At 42.4% G+C, this 20,506-nt stretch overlaps 1 protein-coding gene and 1 pseudogene across 2 annotated transcripts in view; one reads left to right on the top strand and one right to left on the bottom strand.

The window, feature by feature from the left end:
• SPPL3 (signal peptide peptidase like 3) overlaps window positions 1–20,506 on the top strand; it is a 145,179-nt gene that overhangs the window by 88,634 nt on the left and 36,039 nt on the right. For both annotated transcript variants that reach the window (XM_027864181.1, XM_027864182.1), the window contains exon 3: window positions 13,636–13,724. In XM_027864181.1, the coding sequence (XP_027719982.1) occupies window positions 13,636–13,724 (89 nt within the window). The remainder of the gene's footprint in view (window positions 1–13,635; window positions 13,725–20,506) is intronic.
• Window positions 9,861–10,869, bottom strand: LOC114043120 (annotated as a pseudogene).

Genomic DNA, 20,506 nt, shown 5'->3' with positions numbered 1-20,506 from the left:
TTTTCCAGTTAATAGTATTTTATGTTTTCCAATCACACGTAAAAATAGTTTTCAGCATTCACTTTTATAAGATTCTGAGTTACAATTTTTTTTTCTCCCTGGCAGTCTGATATAGGTTGTACATGTACAATCATATTAAACATATTTCTACATTTGGCATGTTGTGAAAGAGGAATCAAAACAAAAGGGAGAAACCACAAGAAAGGAAAAAGAGAGAGAGTGGAAATAGTCTGCTTCGATCTGCATTCAAACTCCATAGTTCTTTCTCTGGTAATATCCTTATTCCTAAAGATTCCTTGTAGGTGAAGAAGGAGACAGCATCTCTCTCCACGTTCTGAGCAACTAAAGTATATATGAAATCAGAAAAGGAGGCACAGTATTCTCAAATGAGATCACATTTATAACAGCATAGTGCCGTGCCCAGAGGAGGGATTTAGCAACTGCTTGTCCTTCCCCCCCATTTCGTGGCACAGTGTTCTTGTGGCATGATTTGGTTTGCAGCTTGATGTTTATAGAGAAGTAAGAAATACCTCTTGTAGTGAAAAAATTCCTTAGAAGAAAGATGTACTCCATATATAATCTTATATCAAATTGCTTAACAGCTTGGGGGGGCAGAGGGGGGAATGAAGAAAATTTGGAATTCAAAATTTTGTAAAGAATGAATGTTAGAAGGGCAGCTAGGTGGCGCAGTGGATAGAGCACCGGCCCTGAAGTCAGGAGGACCTGAGTTCAAATCTGGCCTCAGACCAAACACTTGACACTTACTAGCTCTGTGACCCTGGGCAAGTCACTTAACCCCAATTGCCTTAAAAAAAAAAAAAAAAAAAGAATGAATGTTAGGGGTCAGGTCAGGCGGAGCCAAGATGGCAGAGTGAAAGCAGTGACTTGCTTGAGCTCTCCCCCAAATACCTGTAAAAAAATGGCTCTAAACAAATTCTAAAGCAGCAGAACCTGCAGAAAGACAGAGTGAAACAAATTTTCACCCCAAGACAACCTGGATGGTTGATCAGAAAGGTATATTGCGCTGGGCGGGGAGAGGAGCACAGTTTGGCATGGGCACGCAGGCTGCAGCGAACCTGGAGCAGGCCTCAGGGGACTGAATTGCAGGCAGCTGTGGTGGTTTCCAGACTTCTCAACCCACAAACGCCAAAGACAATTTAGAAGGTCAGTGAGAAAAGTCTGTGACTGTGGTGAAAGAGAAGCTAGTTCTGAGCGCAGCCTCTAGGGCAGCAACTGCCTCCTGAGCTTCCGGCCCACAGACTGAGGGGGAATCGGGTGTCTGATCAGAGGGGGATTGCAGGGATCTCTTTGCCAATGCTGAGGCAGGAATCTCTTGCTTTGCCCGTGCTTGGGTCTGGGTCACAGTTCTGAGGGGTTGTCCTGGGACGACGAGGAGCACTGGCGTGGTGAAGGCTGTTGTGGCAGTGGAGAGGAAACACCTTGCCCCTTATTGTAGCACCTTGGAAGAACTGAAAATTTTCAGGTCCCTAAAAGTATCTCTGAAAACAGCTGTACAAACCCCCAAAGCTTGGGACAGTACATTCTCCACATTGGAAGCAGACTCTTACCTTAACGAAGAGTTTAAAACTCAAGTAATTGGTTGGGATCATGAGCAAGCAGCGCAAAAAGAGTCAGACTATATTATCTTACTTTGGTGACAAGATCAAAACATACAACCAGAAGAAGACAATAAAGTCAAAGCTTCTACACCCAAAGCCTCCAAGAAAAATATGAATCAGTCCCAGGGAAGAGCTCAAAAGGGATTTTGAGAAGCAAGTAAGAGAATTAGAGGAAAAACTGGGAAGAGAAATGAGAGTGATGCAAGAAAATCATGAAAAACAAGTCAACAGTTTGCTAAAGGAGACCCAAAAGAATACTGAAGAAAATAACACCTTAAAAAATAGCCTAACCCAAATGGCAAAAGAGGTCCAAAAAGCCCATGAGGAGAAGAATGCCCTAAAAGGCAAAATTGGTCAAATGGAAAAGGAAGTCCAAAAGATTACTGAAGAAAATACTTCCTTGAAAATTAGAATAGAGCAATTGGAAGCTAGTGACTTTATGAGAAATCAAGACACTGTAAAACAAATCCAACAGAATGAAAAATTAGAAAACAATGTGAAATATCTCATTGGAAAAAACAACTGACCTGGAAAATAGATCCAGGAGAGAGAATTTAAAAATTATTGGACTATCTGAAAGCCATGATCAAAAAAAGAGCCTAGACATCATCTTTCAAGAAATGATTAAGGAAAACTGTCCTGATATTTTAGAACCAGAGGGCAAAATAGAAATTGAAAGAATCCATTGATCTCCTCCTGAAAGAGATCCCCAAAGGAAAACTCCTAGGAATATTGTAGCCAAATTCCAGAGTTCCCAGATCAAGAAGAAAATATTACAAGCAGCCAGAAAGAAACAATTCAAGTATTGTGGAAAAACGATCAGGATAACACAAGATTTAACTGCATCTACATTAAGGGACCACAGGGCATGGGATATAATAATCCAGAGAGCAAAGGAGATAGGATTACAACCAAGAATCACCTACCCAGCAAAACTGAGTATAATCCTGCAGGGGAAAAAAATGGTTATTCGGTGAAATAGAGGACTTTCAAGCATTCTTGATGAAAAGACCAGAGTTGAATAGAAAATTTGATTTTCAAATACAATACTCGAGTGGAACATGAAAAGGTAAACAGGAAAGAGAAAATCATAAGAGACTTATTAAGGTTGAACTGTTTACATTCCTGCATGGAAAGATGATATTTGTAACTCATGAGACCTTTGTCAGTATTGAGGTATTTGGAGGGAAAAAATTATATGTATGTGTGTAGATAGATAGATAGATAGATGGTAGATAGATAGAGGGCACAGGGTGAGTTGAATATGAAGGGGTCATATCTGGAGAATAAAATTAAGGGGTGAGAGGATTATACTAGGAGAAGGAGAAAGGGAGAGGTAGAACAGGGTAAATTATCTCACAAAAAAAACAGAAAAGAAAAGGCTCTTACAGTGGAGGGGAAAGGGGGGAAGGTGAGAGGGAATGAGTGAATCTTATTCTCATAGGATTTGACTTAAGGAGGGAATAACATACACCCTCAATTGGGTATGGAAATCTGTCTTACTCTACAGGAAAATAGGGGGGGAAGGGGACAAGAGAGTAGGGGGATGATAGAGAGGAGGGCACATTGGGAAAAGGGGTAATCAGAAGCAAATACTTCTGAGGAGGGACAGGGTCAAAAGAAAGAATAGAATAAATGGGGGGGCCAGGATAGGATTAAGGGAAACAGAGTTAGTTTTTCACCACATGTTTACTATGGAAGTGTTTTGCATAACTGCACATATATAACCTATATTGAGTTGCTTGCCTTTTCAATGAGGGTGGGTGGGGAGGGAGGAAAGGAGAAAATTTGGAACCCAAAGTTTTAAAAACACATGTTTAAAAAAAATGTTTTCTCATGCAACTGGGAAATAAGAAATACAGAAAATGGGGTACAGAAATCTATCCTGCCCTACAGGAAAATAGAAGGGGAAGGGGATAAGAGAAGGGGGGGGAGAGATAGAAGGGAAGGCAGACTAGGGGAAGGGGTATTTAGAATGCATGCCATCTTGGGGGGGGAGGGCGAGATGGGGTGAAAATTTGGAACTCAAAATCTTGTGGAAGTAAATGTTGAAAACTAAAAATAAATAAATTTGTTAACAAAAAAAAATAAAGTGTCAGGTCTGGAGTCAGGGAAACTCATCTTCCTGAGTTCAAATCTGGCCTCAGATACTTCCTTAAAAAAAAAAAAAAGAATGAATGTTAAAAATTGTCTTTACATGTAATTGGAAAAAAATAAAATACTATTTAAAAAAAGAAAAATATGTGCTCAGGGCTTATATTTATAGTTATGAGGTCACAAAAAGTAGCACATAGGACACACAAAGGTTTAATAAGAATAACAGATGAAAAAGGGGAGGAAAAATATAACAGATGAAGCCAAAAGGCCAGCAATCTTCGAGTCCCATTTTTCAGACCAATTTGACAAGTAGAAGACTGAGCGGACACCCAGGTCCACCCTGCTCTCAGAAGTCTGTGGCCCCCCTGACAAAAGATCTAGGAACTGTGCCTGCTCTGAGAATGTGTGCCCTGGTCATTTCACATTAACCTGGCTTATCTTCCCAGTGTTGGGTGGGGATTAGGTGGAAAGAGCACTGGCTGTCCAGAGGAACTAGGTTCACATCCCCAGCACTGATCTTTAGGACTTGGTACCCGTCTGGATCAAAAAGTTGTGGTGCAGCCGTTAATCTTGTGGGGCTTTGCTTTCCTCAGTTGTTGGCCCAAATGGCCTTTGACATCCCTCCCAGCTCTGGAAGTTGGACCATTTGGAACCTGACTAAACAACATACTAACAGCTCTCCTCTTTTCTCTCCTTCATCACCCCATCTCCCCGTACCTTTGTACACAGAACAGCAATTCATTCTGCTCTCTCTGGTGTAGGCTTATTCTTATCTCATTAACTTAGAGAAAATGGTAATTTTGATGAAAACAATGTTAAATGGATTCTTACTGTGGCATCACACTGTAGTTTCTGCCTCTTCTTCCTAAATCTTCCATTGCAGATAGTTGTTCTGTTGGTTTTTGTAGTTGTTGGTTTTTGTTTGTTTGTTTTTGGTGAGGCATTTGAGGTTAAGTGACTTGCCCAGGGTCACACAGCTAGTGAGTATTATGTGTCTGAGGCCTGATTTGAATTCAGGTCCTCCTGACTCCAGGGCCAATGCTCTATCCACTGCACCACATAGCTGCCCCTATTCCTTTGCTTTAAAGTGACAGAAAGCCAAATTTCTTTCACAATAGATCTTGCATCTTTCCCCCTCTTTTTTCACTCTATATACATCTTAGCATAGAACTTATCTGAAGTCGTAAGTGACACCTGAATGATTTGTTTATGTGCTTCTTCATTTGGAAAAAATGATGTGAAATTTTAGTGTGTTTTATGGATGGAACGTACCAATCACTTAGTTCCTTGGTCCTTATTTTAAACTAAGGAATGGTTTTCTTAAGGCAAGTTGGGAGACTGGCCTGTAGCTTCCCTGAACTTGGCTTGATAAGTATTTGTTGGGTAATTGAGAAGGCTTTTCAGACTCCTGCAGCTCTGAATAACAGAAGAAGCAGTGTACACGGTAATGAATCATGTTTCCAGAGCTGACTTGCTAGCTAACCTGTGGACCTTTCTCTGTTTCTCAGTTGCTTGGCATATGGCCTTGGCTCACTCCTTCCCTTCCTTCTCCTTTCTTTTTCTTTTTTCCCAAAATAATGTTTTTAAGTTTGCTAGTTCTTAGAAGGTTTTAGGTTTTAGACTTCAAATCTAAAGCAAAGTTTATGTTCTATAAAAACTAGCAAAGGAAATTGAGAAATATTTAGTCCACTGACATTTCCATATATAACACAGAGTTCTATTCTGGCAAGGTAATGATAGTGAAAAAGGATTTTAGGAACATAGATTTGAAACTGTAATGGACATTAGAAATCATCAAGTCCTACACCTCTCTTTTATGGGTGAGGTGACAGAAGTCTTCAGAAGTTAACTAATTTGCTTAGGATCATAGCTCTAGTTTGTGTCTGAGGTAGTATCTGAACCCAGGACCTCCTGAATACACTGTCCAACCCTCCTACACACTAGCAACCTCTGTTTCCCCTGAGACACCTGTACTTCATGTGGACTGGAACAGAGATGTAAAAAAACAGTCTTTCGTGGTAGGAGAAATTGGTTTTGAAGACATTTTTCTTTTTTTCTTTTTTTTTTTTTTTTGGTAAGGCAATTGAGGTTAAGTGACTTGCCCAAGGTCACACAGCTAGTACGTGTTAAGTGTTTGGTCTGAGGCCGGATTTGAACTCAGGTCCTCCTGACTTCAGAGCCAGTGCTCTATCCACTGCACCACCCTGGAAGACATTTTTCAGTTTACTTCTCCCATCTTCATTCTTAATTCTGGGAGGATTTAACAAGCTAAGAATGGTTGGATGTCATGTGGCAGGAGGTCTCCAGTGGACTGCCTCAGGGATTCATCCTCGACCTTGTGCCATTTAACATTTTTATCAGTGACCTGGATAAAGGCCTAGATGGTAACTTATCACATTTGTAGATGACACTGAGCTGGGAAGAAGGAGCTGATGAGGTGGATGACAGGACCCAAAATGATCTTGTCTGAGAATGATGATGAAGAAGGCTGGAAAAGTAAACCTACATTTCCAGAATTTATACCTGAAGCTTCTTGGGTGGGGAAACGATATCAATGGATTTGTACTTTTGGAAAATAATTTAGGCAACAGTGTGGAAGAATGATTTGAGAGAGGAGAAACTGGAAACTGGCAATCCCGAATAAAAGTAACTTAGACTAGAACAGTTGATAAGGGCTCAGACTAAGCTGTGTATGAGTAGAGAGAAGGGATGGAATCCAGGAGATGCTTATGGAGGGATAATTAACTAGACTTAGCAGTTGAGTGGGTTAGAGGGGGTGGGAGTGAGCTGGTGAGGAGGATGCTGAGGCTGTGGAGCTGAAGGACTCGAAGGACTTTGGATGAAGAGGCTCAGGTTGTGGTGTCAAAGTCTTGAGTAGTCAGGGCTGAATCAACAATATCGTTTTCATTGCTAATAGGGGGAAATGCCTTGGGGGATAGGTGTGTGGGATAGGTTCTTAGTCCCTGAGTTACAGTGGGCTAAGGAATTTTGAAATTACACAAGATGAGGGGGAAAGATCAGGTTGGAGGTTTTGGGTTTGGTTGGTTGTTTTTGTTTGTTTTTTTTTAATTTATAGAAATTCCTTTTCTCTTCTTTTCATTCCACCTCCACCCCTAACCCTATCAAAAGGAAAAGAGAGAAACAAAATCCTTGCAAAAATACGCCTAGTCCAACAAAATCGCCTCACTGGCCATGTCCAAAAAATAAGTGTTTCATTCCATACCCTGAGTCAATCATCTCTGTCAGGAGGCTTCATTGGTCCTCTGAAATCTTAGGTGGTCATGACATTGATCAATTTTTAAGGCTTTGAAAGTTGTTTGTGTTTACATTGTAGTTATTGTTTAAATTGTCCTTGTTCTCTTTGTTTCATTTTTCATCAGTTTACACAACTCTTCAAAATTGTTCATTTTTATAATGTTATTATAACAAGTAGTTATAGTATATATGAGGAAGTTAGAGGGCACAGTGGAGAGAGCACTGGTCCTGGAGTCAGGAAGACCTGGGTTCAAAACCAACATCAGGCACTTAATAGCTGTGTGACTATGGGTAAGCCACTTCACTTCTGTCAGCCTCAATTTTCTCAACTATGAAATGAGGACAGTAATAGCACCTACCTCCCAGGATTGTTTTAAGCATCAAATGAGGTAATAAAAAATGCTTAGCACAGTGCTGGCACACAGTAGACACTTAATAAATGCTTGCTCTCTTCCCCCTATAAATTTTCTTTTAGTTCCACTCGACTTCACTCTGCATCAATTTATCCATGTCTTTTGGTGTCTCTGATATTTTTTTCCTCATTTCTTATAGCATAATAGTATTCCTTTGTGTTCATATACCATAGTTTGTTCAGACATTCCGTATTTGGAGGGTTCCCCTTAGTTTCCAGGTTTTTTGCCACCACAAAAAGAGATGCTATAAGTATTTTTGCCAATCTGATGGGTATGAAGTGGAGCCTTGGAATCGCTTTAATTTGTTGTTGTTCGGTCATGCCCAACTCTTTGTGACCCCATTTGGAGTCTTCTTGGCAGAGATACTGGAGTGATTTGCCATTTCCTTCTCCATCTTATTTACAGGTGAGGAAACTGAGGCAAACAGGGAGTGACTTACCCAGGGTCACACAGATGTTAAGTATCTGAGGCCAGATCTGAACTTAAGAAGATGAGTCTTCCTGACTCTAGGACTGGCACTCTATCTCCGTCGTCACCTAACTGCCCTATTTAATTTATACTTCTTTAATAATTAGTGATTTGGGATGGTTTTTTTTTTTATTTGTCTGGTGTTTTGGGGTTTGTTTTTTTTTTTTGGTCTTTGTTTTTGTTTTTTCTGTTATGTCTACAGACAGCCTGGCTTTCTTCTCTTGAGAACTGCCTGCTCATATTATCAGATGGGGAATGGTTCTTACTCTTATAAATCTGAATCTTGGAAATGCTACTTTTATCAGAGAAAACTTTCTGCAAAGATTTCTTTCCCCAGTTAAATTGTTTCCCTTTTTTGATCTTAGCTTTATTGGATTTGTTTGTGCATAAACTTTAATTTTATGTAATCAAAAGTATCCATTCTTATCCTCTCTTTCCCTTGTTTGCCATAAGCCTTTTCTCTGAGCTCCATAGATCATTTTAAGAATGATTGCTTTGTAGTGTAGTTTGAGTTCTGGCAGTTCTAGGCCCTTAAAAATCATTATTTTCCCAGAAATTGACCCATTTTGCCTCCATGTGAATTTTGTTTTTATTTTTTCCTAGTTTTATGAAGTAGTTCCTTTGGTAGTTTGATTCCTATGGTATTGAATAAGCAAATTATTTTAGGTTGGAGTTTTTTGAAGGAAAAAAAAAGTAGTAAGTAAAATACATCTTTTCAAAGTATCCTAGAGGTAAATTTAGTTAGTTTAAGAGCACAGTGCATTAAGTATAATTTTGTTCCTTGGTGAAATTATCTTTTTAAAATTTTATTTTATTAGTGAGAGGGAACATAGTACAGTGGCTAGCACCAGGCGCAGACTCAGGAGGCCTTGGGTTCAAATTCACCCTCAGACACACTCTGGCTATATCATCCTCATCTCATACTTGAAACTTGAGGCTGTTTGCCAAGATCTTCCCCCCTTTTCCCTCCTCCTGGTCTTGCATCACTGAGACATCTTATCCTCCTCTCTCCTCCTCCACTGTGGCCTTGGATAAAGAGGGGGCCCTTCTCTTGGCCAAGGCCAGCCCCTCTAAGGCCTCCTGCCTTCTCCAGCGGAACACTCATTATCAGCCCTGCTCTCTTCAGCCTTACCCTGTCTGCTGGCTCCTTCCTTACTGCTTGAGAGCCTGCCCGTGTTTCCCTCCATCCTGTTCACTCTTCCCCTTCTCAGTGCGACTCCTTGAAAAAGCCTTTTAAATCTGATGTGTCTGCTTCCTCTCTCCTCTCTTCAGAATCCTTTGCAATCTGCTGGAGGGGCGGGGGGTGGGGGGGTGGGACTGGGTGCAGTGGACTTTGGATACTTGTACAGTTTAATTTGCAAACAGAATTTCCATAACAAATTGTTTTAACCAAATCACATCTTGTAAACTGTACATAGAAAACCCAGGGATAAAAAGAAGTGTTCATTGTGGAAAGCCTTAAATTACATTATTGCAGTAGAAGATCCAGGAGGTAGAAAACTAATGCAATATTAGATTCAAATCTGTAGCCTCTAAACCCAGCATTTGTCAGTCACCTTAGAAAACAGTTCGGATAAATTTGCCATGAAAACTCTTGTGTCGTGCTTGATACAGAGAGTTAGGAGGATATTCTTGCATTTTATCTGTGATTGCTTCTTGCTTTATTGAGCTTATAGATTCACAATTTAGTAGCCTCCTTCGACTTCAGGCTTAGGTTCTTCTTCTGCATTCTTGGGCCACTACAATTTTTTTCATTTACTCAAGAAAGACACTTTTCCCCATTTGCAACATGTGCATCTTTACACCACTTTAAAATGAGCTCTTCACTCAGGACTTCAGCCTTCTGAAAAAGTGCCAAGATTTTCTGGAAGGCTTTCGTGAAGTGAAGGTTGTGCTAATGGTGCTCCAGAACCTTCTGGAACAGACTGACCTGGAGTAGGAAAGACAGCTGGTGGAGGCCCCTGTTTCAGATCCAGCCCCTCCTTTGCGTTCGTTACACTTGACCAGACTATGCCTCTGATGATCTGTTCTCCCTCTCCTCGACGTACAGAATTATATCCTGAAATGGATCGCCACAGGACATTTGTTCTTGAAGTTCTCTCTGTAGCTTCTGTGGTTTACTGGTTCTACACATACTTGGAGAGTTCTTTTAGACCTGCTATGATAAACAATTTTGTGAAGTGCTTGACACTGCTTCTCAGAAGGAAGAAGTTCCATCGGTCTGTTGTCCACTCTGCGTTTTCAAAGATTGGTAGCTACTTCGTTGATATCATTTTCATTTATCCATGATTTAAACAGCATTACAGCAAAGACTGCTGAGACTCGGTCTTTAACCAAATGCTCATTATAAAGGTTGTTAAGAATGGATGCATTAGGGTCCTGCTGGCCCAAGGAACGCGACCAGTTTGTTCCTCTCAGACTCTGAAAAACCCTTTAAGATCAGCAGCAGCTTTGCATCTTCATCCTTAAATCCCTTCTCGAGGTATTTGCTGCACCTGATTGACATATTGACACCCGAGCAAAGGAAGGCTTGCCTGGTCTCTGGGTCTTGTGCTATAAATGCACAGACATATGCATGCATCATGTCATCTGTAGGTCTGTACCACCAAGGGCCAGCACAGCACCATCCCCTAGAATGTCACAGAGGCTTTCTACAGATCAGTGATAATCACGTTGTACCCCAGCAGCATCAAGAAGTTTTGCTGCTGCTTCTAAGAGCCAGTTTCAGTTAAACCTTGAACAATACAGCTGAGAAACTGAGTGGGGTCAAACCTCTCTCTCTCTCTCTCCCTCTCCCTCTCTTCTTTGTTGTTCTTTTGCTAGGCAATGGGGTTAAGTGACTTTGCCCAGGGTCACACAGCTAGTAAGTGTCAAGTGTCTGAGGCCGGATTTGAACTCAGGTCCTCCTGACTCTAGTGCTGGTACTCTATCCACTGAGCCATCTAGCTGCGCCTTTCTCTAGTTCTGAAATTCTGGCCTGATAGCAGTGTTGGCTTTTGCTGCTTTTGATTAATCATAAAGACACTCAAATTTAAGATGGAGAGAAAGGAGCCAGATATTCTGGAGGTGGCGATGATGATGGCAGAGGCTCCTCTGCAGCCAGAACTAATTTGAAGAGGAGAGAGGAGGTGCCACCACCCTCCTGCAGTCTGCTTTCTGACCTCATCATTCCACTGAAACTGCCCTCCCAGAGCTAGCCATGATCTCTTCATTGCCAAATAGAGTGGCCTTTTCTCAGGCCTGACCCTCCTGGACCCCTGTGACACACATGACGCTGCTCATCATCTTGTCCAGAGTTTTGTGACATGACTGTCTCCTGGTACACTTCCTCCCTGTTCAACCTCCATGCCACACACTAACTTCGAGTATCCCCCAAGGCTTTGTACTGGGCCTGGTTTTCTTCTTATTCTGTACTTTCTCACTTGGTCATCACCTTCCATGGATTTAGTTACTATCTCTGTGCAGATGATTTCCAGACCTATATATCCATCCCTTGGCTTTCTGCTGAGTTACAGAATTGCATCTCCAACTACCTCTTAGATATCTAGGACTGGATATCCTGTGGGCATCTCGAACACATGTCTAAAATAAAGCTCCTTCTCTTTCTCCCCAAACCCTCCCCTCTTCCTCACATCCCTGTTGTTGTTTAGAGTACCTCCACCCCTTCCTCCCAGACCCCAGGGTTTATAATTCCTGTGTCATTCCTGACTACTCACTCTCACTCACCTCGTGTTTTTCCTTCCAACATCTTTCATGTATGTCCCTTTCTCTTCATATATGTCCCTTCTCTTAAGAAAGTCAGCTGCAACCCTGGATCAGACCTCATCATCTCTCTCCTCTACTATTGCTGTAACGTACTGGTTGGTCTCCCTACCCCAGTCCATCCTCCAGACGACCATTCCGATGACCACCATGTGTGTCTGCTCTATTTCTCTCACCCCTCTGTTAATACTGACCCCCACCATGAGCTGTAGCAGCTCTCTGTTCACCTCATTATTAAAAATAAATGTCTGCCATATAAATGCACCGTTAGTAGAGCTATGAATTGATTCACATGCCGAAGAGGTCAAAGGAGACATACATACAAAAATATTTATAACAGCTTTTTTTGTAGTAGCAAAGAACTGGAAACTGAGGAAGGGTAATCCTCAGTTGGAGAATGGCCGAACAAATCTTGGTGTATGGAGGTAACAGAATACTATTTTGTCATAAGAGATGATAAACGAAATGGTTTCAGGGAAACATGGAAAGATCTGAATGAATGGATCTAGAACAAAATGAGCAGAGCCAGGAGAACAACGTATACGATAACAACATCATTATAGAGACAAAAAAGCTTTCCTAGAGTTCAGAACTCTGAGTCACCAATGTTACGACCAGCCATGATTCTGAGGACTGAGAGGTGATGGAGTCAAGATGCAGAATGATACAGGAGGTGACATAGTTCGTTGTCAGTCCTCAGAACCATTCCACCATCTATCTCTCCAACATGGTAGGACATTACAACCCAGCCCAAACTCTGTGATTGAGCCAAATTGGCCTTCTTGTCTCCATGCCTTTGCACTGACCATCACCCATACGTGCACTACATTCCCTCTGCTCCTCTGCCTCAGAGAATCCCTCTCTTCCTTTAAGATGCTGCTCAAGTATCATATTCGTTATACATCTAGCCCAACTTTCTTATTTAGAGGGAATGAGTATTCAGGTCACCTGAGTCCAGTCTGAAACTCATTCTAATCTGATATCATTAATTGTATATTTGTGTTCTATCACTTAGTGTATTCCATTCCATCATCTCCCACTGGGCCCCTAGCCTGAGCTGCTTAAGACCCTGTGTGGACTCCATCCAGAGGCCAAAGCTCTGGGGAGATTGATCTCAAATAAAGGAATTTCTGAGCTCATGGAAACAGATGTGAACAGTTGTGGGTGATGGATGACAAAACAAAGCCTGTGTGCGCACCTCTGCGTGTGGCTGTGGTAGGGTGGAGGAGAGAGTGGTGGGGGAATGAGAAGGTTGAAGAAGTGTTTCAAGGAATGGTAACATGTATGAGAAGCGTTGGGGAGGAGGGACCGAGGTGGGAAGGAGAGTGTCTTAGGGGTCAGTAGACCCCCACCCCCAGAATCTCGATTCCTCCAAGGAGGAAAGGTTACCAAAAGGTTTAAGTGGTAGTGGGACAGCCTGGAAGTGACTGTGGGGAGCAGGAAGTCTTCCAAGTCTCCTGCCTCAAGCAGCTAGAGTCGAGCGCATGGGAAAACGGATCCAAAGTTGGAAAGGGCTGCAGTGGGGCCAGTGTGTGATAGGCGGGGCTTAGCGACTCCTGACACTGGGGATGGGCAGCAGAGGGATAGGAGACCGGAACCATAGCAGTGAAGTGTGGAATCCTAATCCCAGCTGCCTATCCTCAAGCTCGCTCTCCAGAAGAGGCATTGTCACAAGAAGGGCTCGGCCAAATTGCTGAAAAGAGACCTTCCTGGGGCAGTTAGGTGGCTCAGTGGATAGAGCACCAGCCCTGAAGTCAGGAGGACCTGAGTTCAAATCTGGCCTCAGACACATGACACTTACTAGTTGTGTGACTCAAGGCAAGTCACTCAACCCCAATTGCCTCCCCAAAAGAAAAGAAAAGAAAAGTAAAGAAAAGAGACCTTTCTGCTGCTCCCTTAACGTTCTGTCTGATTGAATCGCAATGGAGATTCCTGATCTTCTTTCATGATGCAGGAGTATAGAATTATTTAAACTCATTGTTAAAATGGAGTGTATTTTTTTGTTTGTTTGTTTTCTACAGGTCCCTCAACATGGACTTTGAGAATCAAGATAAGGAAAAAGACAGCAGCAGTTCATCGGGGTCCTTCAATGGCAATAGCACCAATAATAGTAAGAAATCTAGATTTTAAACCCTCTCACCTCCCCCTTTCTCCATTTGGTCCTTCTGCCCCAGTTAGTTGTTTTCCAGGTTCACAGATATATGATATAGGTCAGTAGTTTAAAGAGTCAGTGTGGTCTGTTTTGCTTTGCTTTCACCTGAACTACAAAGTACTTAGAAAGTTCTGTTCATTTTTAACATGTCTAAAAACTGTTTTGCTAAAGTAGTTTCCTAAACACCAATCTGCACAGCCTCGAGCGGTGCTTGAAGTTTGCCGTGAGGTCATAGGCAGTGGACATCCTTGTCTGGCCACGCAGCATAGTGAACACTGGAAGAGAGTTCCTCCAAGGGTCATCTTCCACATGGTTCCTAAAAGTGCATCGTAGCACTTTCTCTTCTGGTAATTGCTGTTCTATAGCTTTAAGTTGAAAGAGCTGGCAAAATTCTGCTCGGGAGAGACGTGCTTCTTTTAAAAGGACTGGAGCAAAAAGAGGCCTGCCCAGTGTACAAGAGATTCCACCTGACGTCATCCACCAGGTGCTTACTGAGCACATTACCCTACTGGACTAGGAAACAGGAGCAGAGAATCCGCTGCCTCCTCCTGGCCCCGGAACTGCAGCTACATCACTTAACCCCTCAGAGCCTCAGGCCGCAAAAGTACTGTCCTGCACTGGTAGAGGGAGTGATGAAATCACAGGTCCAGCACACCAAAAAAAAAGAACAAAAACCAACAACTTTCCATTTATATAGAATCTGCACTTTACATATATCAGTTCATTTGAATTTTACAGTAAGCCAGAGATGGGAGGCCTACGGATATTATACCCACTTTACAGGTGAGGAAACTGAGGCTCAGAGGGGTTAAGTGACTTATCCTTCATCACGCAGCTAGCTGGAAATAGGATTTGAACCCAGGTTTTCTTAATTTCAAATCCAGCATGATCTCTCTTCACTGTGCCAGACTGAGTACTTAAAACGGCTAGTTTTAAATAAACTAAATAAATAAATGAAAGTAGTTGTATAATAGTGTCCAAACTGCAACCATAGGGCTCAGCAGGGGTCAGGTCAGTCAGAAAAACCCTTCTAGAGAAGGTAGGTCTTAAAGTGGATTTCATCGAAGAAGAGGAAATGAGAAGCCATTCTAGATGGAAGTGGTATGAGCAGAGGCCCAGCCAGCCACTGAAATGGGCCAGCATTTATTAAGTGCCTGCTGTGTGCCAAACCCTACGTTAGGTACTGGGATACCATTAAAGAGACTCCTCCTCTCAAGGAGTTGGCATTCCATAGGATCATCGATGTCAAGCTAGAAGGCATCAAGTGGAGCCCGTCTTCATTTGGAAAGGAGCCTGGCTGGGGTGGAAGGCGCTGGAAAGAGCCTAAAAATGTGTCAGTTTACAGCTGAAGATGCGCAGAGCACACTGTAATGAGGAATTAGGCAATAGCCTGGCCTTAAATGCCAAGTGGAAAGATGCCACTTGTGCTGCTTAGTAGGAGGGCACCTACAGGGGGTTCTGAGCTGGGGAATATTAGAGATAAGCAGACCAGCCAAGAAACTATTGAGTTCTACTTCTAGGTCTCTTTCGGTGTGAGGTCACATAGCCTCTTTGCCTCAGTTCTTCCATCCGTTAAAGAGTCCTGCCTTCCAAATCATAAATAAGCAGGCTTTCAACTCTTGTAAACATGCCACTTAGCAGAATGAGTGGGAACTCAATGTGACAAGCACAGAAAATAGCAACAAAATCATAAAAGTTTAACCAATTTTGTTTAGCTTCTACTATGACACTGATCTCCACCTAGGAAAAAATCACTCACCACAAAGTTTAGCAAATCCGTTTGGAGCAGAGCGTCCCAGTAAGCTGCTAGAATCAAACTCAGTGTGAGCCCCTGTCAGAACCTGATTTGGAGGCAGAGCTGTGAGAGATCAGCCAGCTTCCTGCCAGGATAGAATCCAAATCACTTGTACTCAGAAAAAGCCTTTGAAGTCCCTTTTTGCTCAGAATGCACAGAATTACTCAATATAAATTTTATAAACCTGGTATGAAATGTATCACTTCATCTAGTTTATAAACCTAAGGGTCTGATTTTTTTCCCTCTAAATAAAATTTCCAACTTCAAATAATATATCAGGGTGTCCAAAAGGTCTTAGTGCAATTTGAAGCTATAACAGTTACACGATAGTCTGAGTTCTTAGAGTGGAGAGAAGTGACTTTTGTGTAGTGAGTCAATTTACAGTCTCATATGAAGGATGTAACTAATTCATGCCTTCCTTAGTGTAGGTGATGAGTTGTTTTCAAAGGTATTATTACAGCCATTTTATTTTGTTTTCAATTAATGAACTTTTTTTCTCCCTTTTACCTCCCCTTCTTCTTAATTAAAAAAAAAAAATCAAAGGAAAAAGCCTCATAGCAAATATGTCTACTTTAGCAAAGAAAACTCCTACATATGCCATGTTTAAAAAAAAAAAAAAAAGATACATCTCAGTCTGTACTCTGCATCCATCACCTCTCTGTGGCACATTTTGTCTTTGATCCTTTGTCATCGTGGTTGGTCAGAGTTTTTAAATTTTTTCAGAGTTTTTTTTTTTTAAATAATATTGTTATTCTGCAAATTGTTCTGGTTCTGCTGGACTCTCCATCAGTTTAAGTCTTCCCTGATTTCTCTGGAAACATCCATCTTGTCATTTCTCCTTTAGCCGTTCTGCAGTATATGAACACTCTCTTAGTTTCCTGTTCTTGCCACCACAGAAAGAGCTGCTTTAAATATTCTTGTGCATATGGCTTCTTTTCCTCTTTACTTGACCTCTTTAGGATGTCGGTCTAGTAGGGCATTGCTGGCTCAGAGGATGAGCAGAGTTTCGTGTTCGGGCTCAGTTCCAGATTGCTTTCCAAACTGGCTGGACCACTTGGCCGATCTGCCAGCAGTACATTACTGTCCCTGCTTTCCTCAGCTGGAGCAGTAGAGTTTTCACTTATTTTGCCCCTACCGTACGCTGTTAGTCATTTTAGTTTCTCAAGGCAGGGTTTATCATCTCCCTCCCAGGTCCGTTGCTGTATTCACCATGCTGCCTCTTCAAGTTTCACCAGCATTGTGTGCTGACTAACCACTGTGAGCATGTGTTGGAGGTCCTTACGTGACCTTGAGGCACTTAGTTTAATTGGGAAGAAAAGACATTGATATTGAAAATTGTATGATAGTGCAAGATAGCTCAGGATACATGCCAGGTGAATGGTAAAGACCATGTCTGATATTGCAGAACGTATCTTAATGCTGCTACCTATATTCTTCTACTTCCGGTGTGAAGCTTGTTACTTCTCAGTTGATTGATTCTTGTAGCTTTTGGATATCAAAATTAATAAGACAACTTGCCTTCAAATCCTAACAGCATTTATTGAGGACTTCAAAGAACTTCACACATGCTCATGTGTAAGGGCATGCACACACCTTTGGATCTAGCAAATCAAATTATTTTAATCATTATTATTATTATTATTCATTGATCAAAACTTGGAGATCCCTTTATCAGATCAGAACCTCCTGTCACTCCATCTCTCCCTTTTCCTTACCTTTCCTAACTTTTTTGTTTTCCCTGGGACCACTACTCCCTCTGTCCCTCAGCATGCTTCCAGACTAAAGCAGACCCATGCTTCCCGTTCTCGATCTTCTAGTTAACAAACACTCAGCTCTGTGCTGTCATCTGCTCTCGAGCCCTTGCTCCCCACCCTGTCGATACTCAGACCTTGTCAAGTCCTCTCCTAGACCATTCACACTCTATGCCCCCTAAACGGAGCTGGAGGAAATCACAGAACTAAACTGAATTCACTACAGATTTATCTTTTCTAATCAGCAGAGCACTTTCCCCCGATTACCTACCCCAGGCTATTCTAAACTTTCTTTTCTTCCCAAACTTCCCACACCATCCTTCCCCAGTCCCTCCCTGTTGAGGGCCTCACTATCTCCATTTGCCATAAGCTGCTTGTCCCCTTCTCTACTTCTTAAAATTTCTTGAGTCATCTTTCACTCTCTTCTTTCCTCGTTCTGATGAGACCCTTCTCACCAAGACCAGTTCCTCCCTGGGTGCCCTTGATCCCATTTCCTCCTCTCTCTTCCAGAAGATTGCTCCCTCCCCCAGCAATTATCTTCTCATCTGTAATTTCTGATATCTCCTTAACCCCAGCCACAGACTTGCCCAAAACTCCCCCTTCTTGGACAAACAAGAGATCAATCGACTGCTTTCCCCTCAAGTTGTCCGACTCCGTCTCCTTTCAAAATCAGGTTCCTAGAGGAAGTTGTGAATACCCCTTGCTGACACTTGCTCTCCCTTCCATGCAGTTTGCAATCCTGTGTTCTTTTACAGTCTCTCTCCATGCTCTCTCCTGGTGACTCCGTCGGCCCCCCAGAGGCCTCGTTATCATCTCTGTGCAGATAGCCTCTGAACCCAGCCTTAGTCTGTCTCCTCGGCAGCCGTCACACATCACCAACTGCCTGGTGGATATGCCCGACTGGATGTCCCGTAGGCACTCAACGTACCTCCTGGCTCTTCCTCACAAGGGCTGCCCCATCTCTCTGACTGGCTCCCATGGAATACTCTTCCTCCTCTCCTCCACCCCGTCTGGGCTCCTCCAAGTCTCCTCCAAAGTCCCATCTCCTGCAGGAAGCTTTTCCCAATCCCCCCTTCACACTCATTGCTTCCCTCTGTGGATTTTCTCCAGTTTATCCAGTCTCTAACTCGTTTGTACATAGTTGCCTTCATGTTGTCTTCCCCCATTTGTCCGTGAGCTCTTTGAGGGCAGGGCCTGTCTTTTGCCTTTCTTTGCATCCCCAGCACAGTGCCTGGCACATAATTGATCCTTAATAAATGTTTAATGTCTGATATGTCCAGAATTGAACTGGTCATGTTTCCTCCTTCCAGATTGCCCTATTTCTGACAAGAGCACCGTCATTTTGTCAGTCACCCAGGCTTGAAACTTCAGCATTAACTTTGACCCCTCACTCTCCTTGACCCCATGTAGCCAATCAATCGCTGGGTCTCCTTGTTTCTGTCTCACATTTCTTCCCAGATGGTTACTAATTCAGGCCCTCATAACTTTTAGCCCTGACCATCACATTCACCTTATAATTGGACCTCCTGCCTCAAGTCTTTCCCCTCCCCAATCATCGTTCTGTGTTGTTGCCAGAGCAGTTTTCCTAAGTACAGGTCTGACTATGTCATTTCTCTATTCAGTAACTCCAGAGGCTCCCTGTTAGATGAGCGCCTCTGTTTAGCTCATAACAACCCTTCATAACCAGGCCCAAGTCTTCCTTGCCAAACTTCTTATACAGTAGTCTCTTCCCACATTCTACAGGCTAGCCAGACTGGTCTTTTCGGTGTTAATCCTACAGTTCATTCCATCTCTTATCTCCCCTCTTTGGCACTGGTTGTGTCCCGTGCCCAGAATGTGCTTTTGCCTCAACTCTCTACCTTTTACAATCCCTTGGTTCCTGTAAAACTCTGTTAAAACAAGACTATCTACATGAAACCTTTATATACACATATATTTACATGCATATTATCCTCTGATAGAATGTCAGCTCCTTAAAGACGGGGATTGTTTCACAAGTTTGAACTCTTATCTGTCTGTCTGTCTGTCCATTTAGGGGATGTGGGGATGGGGGTGGTTAGTGGGTGGCTGCGATTTTAAGCTGTGAAAGCTTTAAACCGCACCAAAACTTCTGGAACCCCCTGGGCATAGTCACTCAGATGGTCTACATTTATATATGTATGATAGGGTATAAAGGTGTATGTGTGTACAGTTGGGTATAGTGTTAGATGTGTGTCTATATGCATGCACTTATTTATAGACGTGTGTGTGTGTGTGTGTTCATACTACTCATGTAGTGATACTGCTCACATAGGAAAGAGTGAGGAGTCCAGGATAACTCCTGGGTTGGGAGCCTGAGGGCCTGGGAGGATGATGGTGCCCTCGCCAGTCATAGGGAAGGTAGGAGGGGGGAAGGGTTTAGGGGAAAAGATAATGAGTTTTGTTTTGGACTTACCGAGTTTAAGATGTCTACTGGACAACCAGTTCAAGGTGTTTGAAAGACCATTGGAGGTGCAGGATTGAGGATTAGCAGAGAAATTGGGGCAGGTAAGATAGATTTAAGAATCATGAACTTATTTTTGTACACATTTTCTCTGATAGAATGTAAACTTGAATTTAGGGATTGGTAATTACCACTTGTTGCCACACATCAACCCCTACCATATGCTTTTTAAGGCAATGACAATCAGTCAGCTGAGTGAATATCCCCATGATATACCCTGGCCACCTAAGTAGGAGTGGCAATGCTTAGATAAGATTCCTGCATTGTTCAGGTCAAATATCTGAATGTTACGTGTCCAGTAGTTCAGCTGAGGATTAAATACCTAGTGTGTGAGGCAGTGGAATAGCATATGGGACGTGTCTCAAATATATCACAGACCCTTCTTGTTTATCTAGTAATAGAAAAGTGCAACGCTGAAACAAATCCTGGTTTAATACTGATACTATTATGCTGCATCTGTGTGTGTGTGTTTATTTCTTCAGCTAGATTGTAAGGGTCTTCGGGGGGGGGGGCGCAACTGAATCTTAAACTTCTCTGAATCCAGCACAGTGCCTGGCAAAGGTACTCAGTATTATGGAGCAACATGCCCCTCTTTGTTGGAATTCATATAGCGACTTATTTGATGTTGAAGTTTAATTTTTCATAATTAAATTTGTAATGTGAAAGTAATAGTATTCTCAAGAAATATTCCAACTGTGTGGGTACGTTCAAC

This window comes from Vombatus ursinus, unplaced genomic scaffold, assembly GCF_900497805.2.
Source record: "Vombatus ursinus unplaced genomic scaffold, bare-nosed wombat genome assembly UNPS02001287.1, whole genome shotgun sequence".
In the NCBI taxonomy this organism is placed as follows: domain Eukaryota; kingdom Metazoa; phylum Chordata; class Mammalia; order Diprotodontia; family Vombatidae; genus Vombatus; species Vombatus ursinus.
Note: the sequence above shows the minus strand (reverse complement) of the source record. Positions and strands in the feature narration are given on the sequence as shown.